The 9941-nt window shown below is 36.6% G+C and overlaps 1 protein-coding gene across 1 annotated transcript in view; it reads right to left on the bottom strand.

Annotated features, from left to right (window-relative positions):
• Nucleotides 1-209: 209 nt before the first annotated feature.
• The window catches only part of LOC128249266 (centrosomal protein of 95 kDa-like), a 41550-nt gene continuing 31818 nt past the window's right edge, over nt 210-9941 (bottom strand). Inside the window, exons 18-19 of the mRNA XM_052972327.1 lie at nt 7957-8060; nt 210-5353 (exon numbers count right to left, since the gene is read on the bottom strand). Of these exons, the coding sequence (XP_052828287.1) occupies nt 5168-5353; nt 7957-8060 (290 nt within the window). The 3' untranslated portion in view covers nt 210-5167. The remainder of the gene's footprint in view (nt 5354-7956; nt 8061-9941) is intronic.

The raw sequence follows: 9941 nt of genomic DNA, 5'->3' as shown, positions 1-9941 counted from the left end.
ACTGGGATTGAGGAAGGGGGTCTGCCACGGGTGGCACTATTGCTGTAGGCAATATGCAATTTTTGTGGGGTCCGAGGGCAGCAAACAGAAGGGTCACTCTGGGCGGCACACACTCTAGCTACACTAGTGGAGAGAAGTAATTGAATTCCCTACTTAGAAACTGAATAGTGACAGGAATATTTGATAAAAAGGAAGTAAACACCAGCAAGTATACCAGAGCAGTCTTTTTTAATGAGCAGCAAAATACGAATCGCATTGGACACCTGATTGTGAATACATCACCAACTGGTATAGTTGAGAACTTTAAAAGTTAAAATCAAAAGATAGGATTTTAAAATATAAAATTGATATTAAAAATTAAAGATAATGGAATTTTCTTTTGAATTCCAAGAATAAAAATAAGTCAAAAATAAAAATAAAAGATTTTTTTACAGATTTAAGAATTGAAAAGAAATTTTATAAAAGTTTAATTTACACTTAAATGTAGAAGATTAAAAGATAAAATGAAGATAAAAACTTAAAATAATATATGAAATTAAAAATATAAAATTAAAGTTTGAAATTGAAACATGTTAAGCCTTAAGATGTGAGACAAATAAAATATACGTGTGTGTGTGTGTGTGTGTGTATAGTAATAAGAAAACAAAATAACAAAGGAATAAATGATTATCTTGTGTATATAGACATACACATATATACACTAACATACATACATGTTCATATAAACATAGCAGGAGGGCACACACACACACTAAGCAAATGTTAAAATATAAAAACACTTACAGGGACATCCTGCTGTCAATTGCTAGGGAGTGTATTGGTTTTCAAAAATGGGTTAGGAAATGTTTCCTTTTCAGAGACCCTCACATTGATAGAGTACACCTACAGGGCAAGATTGTGTAGGGCCCCTACTGATTTGCTTCCAGGGCTAAGAGGTGAAGTAGTCAAGGCACTGAGGTCTGATAAGGAAAAGCAGGTTTGAGAAATCTCTAAGGAGACCGGGTGTTAACTTTGCACTGCTAACTCATATACTGCCTACAGAGGAATCACTATGCTTGGTAGTGGTGATGGGGAAGGAATGGTAAACAAAATTCCATGAATTTAAGCCTTTCTAAGGATAAATAACATGTTTTTAAATGGTCAACAATTGTGCCAATAATTTTACTTAAGAGAATTCTATAATGTTGTTGGGGAACAACAGATTAATTGCTAGGTCTCTTAATTTGGATTTCTGCTTGATTCCCTATTTCTGCCCTAACATTTCACAAACTATTGAGAAATCAAGTTTATTTTTGAGCAAGGTTTTAATTTTATCCATTTGCTCTTTACAATACAGTATCACACAAATATGTGAAGAATACTGTCCTTGTATCACTCTGAAAATGCAAGGGTTTCAAGAGTAACACAATATATATATATATATATATATAATTATCATCATGATCGTCGTTTAACGTCCACTTTCCCTGCTAGCATGGGTTGGACGATTTGACTGAGGACTGGTGAATCATATGGCTACACCAGGCTCCAATCTGATTTGGCAGAGTTTCTACAGCTGGATGCCCTTCCTAACGCCAATCACTGACAACGGCCACGCTCAAAATGGTGTATTTTACGTGCCACTTGCACAGGAGCCAGTCCATCGGCACTAGCAACAATCTTGCTCGAATGTCTTTTCACGTGCCACTGGCACAAGTAAGTGCCAGGGAGGCGATGTTAGTAACGATCAACGACCATGCTCGAAATGGTGTATTTTACGTGTCACCTGCATAGGTGCCAGCCCATCGGCACTGGCAACGATCTTGCTCGAATGTCTTATACATAAATATCAAACAATGAGAACGAGTTTAAGGATGCTCTGATATGTTGTATGTTACCTACTATGGATTTACTTATAATTCCCATTTCACTTTTTGTTGTGTTTATCAATCTACAACAAGGATTTTGTATAAAATTGTCTTTATAGCCATTTCAGGGTAACAAAAAGATTTTGTGAGGTAAGCTTTTCTACTCTATCTTTGATTTTAAACTTTGTAGCTAATTTTTTTTGCTTCAACATTGATTAAAATATAGGTGGTGGGGCTTGTTTTCTTAAACATTTTCATTATATTATTGGTTCGTAATTTGCCATGCATGTGGTTGTTTACTTCGTAAATGTTTTATATTTTATCTGCTTTAATAAACATGTTTGGAGATGTTTTGAAAGGTTCAAACTATGTTTGTAGTTTGTGGTGGTAGTTGTTGGATTTATGGTTAAACTTGACATTTTTAACTAATTTCATGAGATCGTCTTCAAAATTATCTTGGTCTTTAATATGTGGTAGATTTTTGTAAGATCTAAAAAAATAACTGTCCTCTGAATTGGGGCTGCACGTACCTTTATCGAAAAAATAAGCATTCTATTTTATTCTCCTTGAGATGCTTTCTGTTTTATTGATAAGATGCTTGATGTACACTTTCCTTCGTAGTATAGGAATATTCTTCAATGATGTTCTTATTTCGTGTTTTACCATGGTCTGTTTTGATTCTCTGTTTGTGTTTAGTGCTTATTCAATGTTCAAGAATGCCAGAAACATTGATACATAAATATCAAACAATGAGAACAAGTGCTCAACACTGCATTGGTGGATAAAGATTCTTTATATGTGTATCAAGGCTACCATTGGTTTCATGTTAAGAAATATCTTAACAATTCTTCAAGCTGATCACATAGAAAAATTGGTGGTTGTCTTCATATACAATTTTCCCTCAACTTACAACCTATGCGACTTATGACCATAAACGATAAATAAATAAAAAGCTAAAATATGAAATCAATTTTCGGACGTTGGGTAGCTGCGTATATGATAACTATGGCAGCAATTAGTGCAAGGTCATCAGCATAGAGGAGCTCCCAGGGGTATCCTGTTTTGAATTCTTCTGTTATTGCCTGGAGGACTATGATGAATAAGAGGGGGCTGAGGACTGATCATTGGCAGACCCCTCCCCCTACCTGGAATTTTTCACTGTACTCGGTGCTAACCCTCACATTACTGATAGCATCCCTGTACATGGCTTGCATAACTCCCACTAATCATTCATCTATCCCTAGTTTCCTCATTGACCATCAGATAAGGGATTGGGGTACCCTGTCAAAGGCTTTCATACATATATATATATGTATGTGTGAAGGACATCCAGCAGTAAAACCATGCCAAAGCAGATATTGGAGCTCAATGCAGTTCTAGCACACACTGGTTTCTGTCAAACAACTCATGCCAGCATGGAACATGGACATTAAATGTTAATGAGGATGATGATTTATACATTTACATACATATACAGAAGTACAGGCACACACACATATGTATACATATACAGGGTGCGATGGGTAAATTGTCGCCATTTAAAATTTTTAATTTCATGCATGTGCATTGTTTGTTTTTGATTTTGTCAACTCCACAATACAGCCGGGTCAGTTGGACACCATCTGTGAATAAAAAAAGCATGATAGCGCAATTCATTCTGCCAAAAATTTGGAAACGACATATTGTACTGCTTGGCATTAGCACTGGAAGCACCGATACAAACATTTCAAAGTGTGTGGGTGTCAATCTGAGGACTGCAGAGGATTCGGAATGAGTTGGATGAATCTAAGGGTGACTACAAAGTTATGACAGCTTGGAAAACTCACTCTGAACATTCTGATAAGAAAAGACCGCCTGAATTTCATGGTGAGATTCAGGCCATGATTGACAACAATCCCTCCAAATCAATCAGGCCCATTGCCAGGGACATGGGAGTGTCCGAGTTACTTATCAGGCAGGTAGTGCATGAAGACATTCGGTATTTCTCAAACAAGATGAAAAAGGGTCAATTTTTATCCCAAGCCATCAAAGAGAAGAGGAAAGACCACGCTACAAAGCTTTTGAACAAACTCAAGCATCCCATGCTTTGGTTTTTCTCAGACAAGAAAAATTTCTGCCAGGATCAGATGGTGAACACACAAAATAACTGTTGGCTTGCCGTATCCCCAAAACATATACCATGAGTGATAAAAATCAAACATCCAATCAACAACATGATGTTTGGAGTGATTACTAATGATTGGTGACGTTATGCCTCCATTCATCTTCTCACACAGCCTCAGATTCAACACAGAGGCCTACACCAAGTACCTGGAGGAGGTAGTACTGCCCTGATTCAAGAGGGTGGTTGCTGGAAAACCCTATGTCTGGCAACAAGAATCTGCCTCATGCCACACAAGTAGAACTCAGTCATAGCTGTCAGACAATTTCTGCGACCACATCACCCCTAATATCTGGTCACCTAACTCCCCAGGCTGCTACCCACTTGATTATTGTGTGGGTTGCAGTTGAGCAAGAGACCAACAAAACCCTTTGTAATACCAAACATGAACTGAAGGCAAGGATTATGGCAGCATTCACCAACTTAAACAAGGAGACCGTCCAGAAGAGGTGTAAGAGATTCCGAAGTTGTCTGGAGGCTGTAGTTGAAGTCAATGACGATTTTATTGAATAAATTTACTTTTTAGTATTTCAAGAAATTTTTATGTAATTTTGGTAAATATATCTGTTAAAATGAGATGTCCATGTTATTTTCATTTTTGCTTAATTTAGACGACAATTTATTTACTGCACCCTGTATATACATGCCCACATGTATATACATATATATGCAATATATATATTCATATTATACACACACTTACACATATATAAAATAAAAGTCCTAAGATATTTTCCATACTACTATGCACAGAATGTGTTTTATGAATATTGCATAATCCTTATTGTGTACCTCTAACACTATTCAACACCAAGTGAAGAATGGTATACATGTTTATCAACCACAGCAGAATGTGGCAGAGACACCACACAGTAACTATATTATGTGATTGTGGTGACATTTTACAGCACTTAAAACTTTCAAAATGGCAGCAGAACAAGAGGAGAAAAAAAAATAGTTTTAATTATCTGCTGTTTTAGTTAGATGATGGAAACGAATGTTATCTGCTTTATGTATTGCATATATTTACATGAAATGAAATCTTGTATGAAAAGTTAATCAATCAGTCATCAAGTTCGTTCTGCACTTTTGGTGGTGTTGATGGATGTTAGGTGACCATCGAGAAAGGATTACTGATTACTGTCGTCTCTTTAACGAATCATTCAGCATACTGATGTGGTCGAGATTTAAAAATATAATTAGCCATTTGTAACTCTTGTTTTAACCTGTCAGTGTCAAGTTGACGGAAGTGAATGTGATCATCGTCATCACACAGTTGCTCCTGGATGGTGTGGATGTCTTTCTCCATCTTGTTACGTAACTCTTTTTTCATGTTGGATTTTAACTGGAAGTATTCAAAAGTAAATAAAAAAAATTTTAAAAAACTACTGACTGCTTGTAACAGAGTGAATTTCACTATGGGCACCTAAAGACAAGATGGTGATGTTAAAGCAGAGTAACAGATTAAGTCTGCCACCCAACAACATAGAATGCAAAAAGACAGAACAAATGTTATGGTGCTCTAACCAACATAGAAGGGTATGTGATGAGCTGCATGCATCAGCCTACAACCTTCCACCTCATAGCCATCCACTGCATGCACAGGGATGGACGTCCTCCACTTCTTGCCAGATCGTCCTATCATAGCCGTACTCTTGTTCATCGCAGCAGCTGCAGGCTGGAAGAGGTCCTGTGGCAGGTTCTGTACCAGATGGTTGGACGTGATAAAAGATCTCCAGAGGTTTGATGCCATCTTGAGAAATGCAGAGGGGCTGACATGGGACCACCAGCAATGGGGGTGGGGGCACTGATGGACTTAATCAACTCTATGCATAATGGTACCTCTGGGATTACCTGGGATTATCATTAACCTGGGATTACCCCAGCCAGATTGAACAAGGAAATGACTGAGTGAGACAGGAATGTAATTTTATTGTCGTTGAAAGCTGGTGTTGGTAGGATTTGAACTCAGAGCACAAAGGGCTGAAACAAATACCATGAGGCATCCAGCCCAACATCCTTACAGTTCCATCAATCCATTGCCATGGATTGGTACATTTTTATTGATTCCAAACAGATGAAAGTTGTCTGTGGTAGGATTTGAACTTAGACTTCAAAAATTTAAAACAAATACCACACACTGTTCTAATGATGCCGCCAATCTACCAACTAAAGAATTGTTGTTGTTTCACCCGTTAGCATTTAAACTGGCCATATCTAGCCCAGATATTCTATCCATGTTATGTTCAAACTGACCAGATCAGGCCTCTCACACCTACCCTAAAATGTCACTCTAAAAATAAACAATCACATCATCAAAATCTCAAAGCCATGAGATAATAATGCATAATTAATTCAAAACAATGTGAATAAATAAGCATTAAATTTAACAGAGTAATCTGACTACTAAAGGTTAAACCTAAATCAGTCCCAACTGAGCAGATCTATGCAGCTCATGATCAACATATTCCATGATCAAAAGCATTCCAGCTATGACCATCTCACCTTTTTTTTCGTATAACTAGGACCACACTGTCCAATATGTCCTTCCTCTTTTAAGACAATAGGATGTAGGTTGAGAAACATTTAGCTGATGTTTCCAGTAAGTTGGGGGACCATGTAGAGCAGTGTTTCTCAACCATTTTTTACCTATGGACCCCTTTGACTCTTATTTTATCCTGGGTGTACCCTCATAGCCATTCAAAGTCCTATTATATTTTTAGAAGTAAATATTATTTGGAACTATATAAAAAAAAATTGTTAACTATTTTGTGCATTGTTAAAGTATAACCAATTTATTGCACCTAAATTTGAACATAAAAATCTTATATGGACCGCAACAAAGGGTCATATGGGTCCCAGTTGAGAACCACTAGTAGTTTTCCAATCAGTAATGGTTCCCATAACATCATCCTGTTCTCCTTATTTTTTACATTATCAGGGCTCACAAACAATGTTGATAAAAAACATAGGCTTATACATTACAGTAAAGTGGATCAGGTAGATAAAGTAGTTTATCTGCCTTTCATGTAATGTGTAGCTACTTGAATAGAAGAATGGAAGACATCCTACAAACAACAAGATTAGACAAATATATCAGTCCTCATTTTAGGGTCACTTTTTCTAATGCTGGCATGGGTTGGATGAGACATATTGAGGCAGTGTTCTACAGTCAAGTGCCTTATCTGTCATCGACCCTTACAAGTCTGCTTTCAATTAAGGTGTTTTTAATCTATTGGGGTTCTCACTCATGATAAAACCACCAAGGTATGAGAAATAAAAACACTATCATCATTTTTGCTTATATTGTGGCAGTGTGAAGTAAAAAAAAAAAAACTGGCACCCTGACAGTAATGACGAGTCTTCCAGTTGATCCAATCAACAGATCAGCCTGCTAGTGAAATTAACAAGCAGGTGGCTGAACGCTTACAGACATGTGTATCCTTAACCCATTACCTCCCATAATTCTATTAACTGGAATTTTTTTTATGAAACTTTGATTTCTAGTATAAAATAGCCTTAGAAACACGCTGGAATGATCAAAATGACATTTTAAATAGAAATAAGCGAGGTATTGGGTGAACAATTAGCAAACCTCATTTGAATATCAGAGAAATTTACCTAGTAGATATAGCAAAAAGGTTAGATGTGTGTAAATATTGACAGATAATTATGAAATTTGTAATTTTTAAGTGATCTCATACGAGATCACTAGTAGGTAATGGGTTAATGTAGTTCTCAGGGAGATTCAATATGACACAGAGTGCGACAAGGCTGTCTCTTTGATATACAGGTACAGCTCATTTTTGCAACTACCACCTACATACCATATAACCATGCTGCAAGCCATGTACCACACAATAATGCCACAGCCCACAGGATATTTGTTTCAATCTATTTCTGTTAATCTACCTTAGCCAACACAATCAATAAACATAAAAGACTCACCTTAATATGTTCATTGTGCATCATTTGCTTCTCTGCTATTTGTTTTTTCATAGCTTCTGCAAGCATTCCAAACTGGTCACAGTAGGTGACATTGGTTAAGAAAACTAACATTTAAATCATTAGCAAAAGCTTAATTCATTTGGACTTCAATAGCTTTCTCTCAGCTGAACTGATTTTGTTTTCATGAGCAGCTTTTGAAGTTTTGATCTTAAAATTATTTACCAGTTCATTTGAGAAAGAGAAGCAAAACACTATATTTTGAATCACATTATTCAATGAGCACTTCATTTTTTAAGACAGTAGGGTATGATGTAACAGAAATCTGACCTCTATTATTAGCAGGTTGAAGGACCACAAAGAAACTCTATTATAAGCTCATATTCAAACTTATCAGGTTGTGAAAGTTAACAGCATACAAATGCTAGGATCAAGTTTTCCTGTCATACTAGAATGTCACACAAATGATTAAGGCTTTGGTCCACAGGACTGAAGAAAAGAACATTTGGTCCACAGGACTGAAGAAAAGAACAGTTAATTTTATTAGCATTGTTACATATCACTGCAGATTGGATTTTTAGAGAATTTGTTTGTGCCATAGTGCTGCCAATAATGTCTGATAATTCTATCTGTAATAAGGGCTTTGCAGAGCAAAAAAAATCCTTTTTTTTTTTTTACTGCTTGAAAATAAAGGAAGCATTGCAAGTAAGAGCAGTGAACCATTTCAATTAATTAAGTCTAAGGATCAAAAACTGAAACATCTGGACACAACAAGAGAATCAATTATAAATAATGGTAATAAATGGATAGAAATACATGTTGGTTGGGGCACGTACACAGGATGGACTCTCCAGGCAGCTCCTTTACTCCTAACTATGCAAGGGATAAAGAAACCATGGAAAACCTAGACAGATTCAAAGAATATGAAGTGAAAAGGAATTAGTTATAATAAATGGTAAACTCAAGTGGAAAACTGATTAGTATGGAGAAAGCTTATCAAGTCATGCCAAAACCATGAACAATCATAATTGCAATGACTGACTGCAAATAATAATAATCCTTTCTACTACAAGCACAAGACCTGAAATTTGGTACTTATTTTATCGAATGGATCTCGGTCAGAATTTTTTATCAAGAGTATTTGGATGTTCGATCAACTAAACTACCAGGTTCATTGAGCTAGCATTTAAGTGGTAGAGTATCCCACAGACACATGCATCCTTAATATAATTCTCAGAGAGAATCAGCATGACACAGGATGACAAGGATAGACTTATGAATTACAGGCATAGTCCATCTGACAGGCTGAGTCAGCAGAACACTGGATGGAATGCCATTTGACATTTGTTCCAAATCTGTTTAAATTTGTGTTCAAATCCAGCCAAGGCCAATTTTGATTTATAGGGACAGGCATGGCCGTGTGGTTAAGAAACTCACTTTGCAACCATGTGGGTTTGGGTTCAGTCCCATTACATGGTACTTTGGGAAAGTGTCTTTACTATATTCCTGGAGTGACCAATGCCTTGTGAGTGAATTTGGTAGATGGAAACTGTGAGGAAGCCCATTGTACTGGCACCACATAAAAAGCACCCAGTACACTCTGTAAGGTGGTTGGCATTAGATGGTCATCCAGCTGACCAGCTCCTGTCAAACCGTCCAACTCATGCCAGTATGGAAAACCAATGTTAAATGATAATGATGATGATGCATATATGTTTGTCTCCCTCCACCACTTGACAAGTGGTACTGGTTTGTTTACATCCTGATAACTTAGTGGTTCAGCAAAAAAAGGTCAATAGAATAAGTGCTCTACTTAAAAATAAATACTGGGGGTTGAATTGCTGGTACCCCTTCAAGCTGGTGCTCAATGCTGCCCAGTGACAACCTTCCAGGCGCGATATCGACTGTGTGTACAGGGTGCTGCTGGATATATATATACATACATACATACATATATATATATATATATATATATATATATATATATA

The sequence above is a fragment of the Octopus bimaculoides genome, chromosome 1 (genome assembly GCF_001194135.2).
Source record: "Octopus bimaculoides isolate UCB-OBI-ISO-001 chromosome 1, ASM119413v2, whole genome shotgun sequence".
In the NCBI taxonomy this organism is placed as follows: domain Eukaryota; kingdom Metazoa; phylum Mollusca; class Cephalopoda; order Octopoda; family Octopodidae; genus Octopus; species Octopus bimaculoides.
This window is presented reverse-complemented; position numbering and strand designations above follow the sequence as displayed.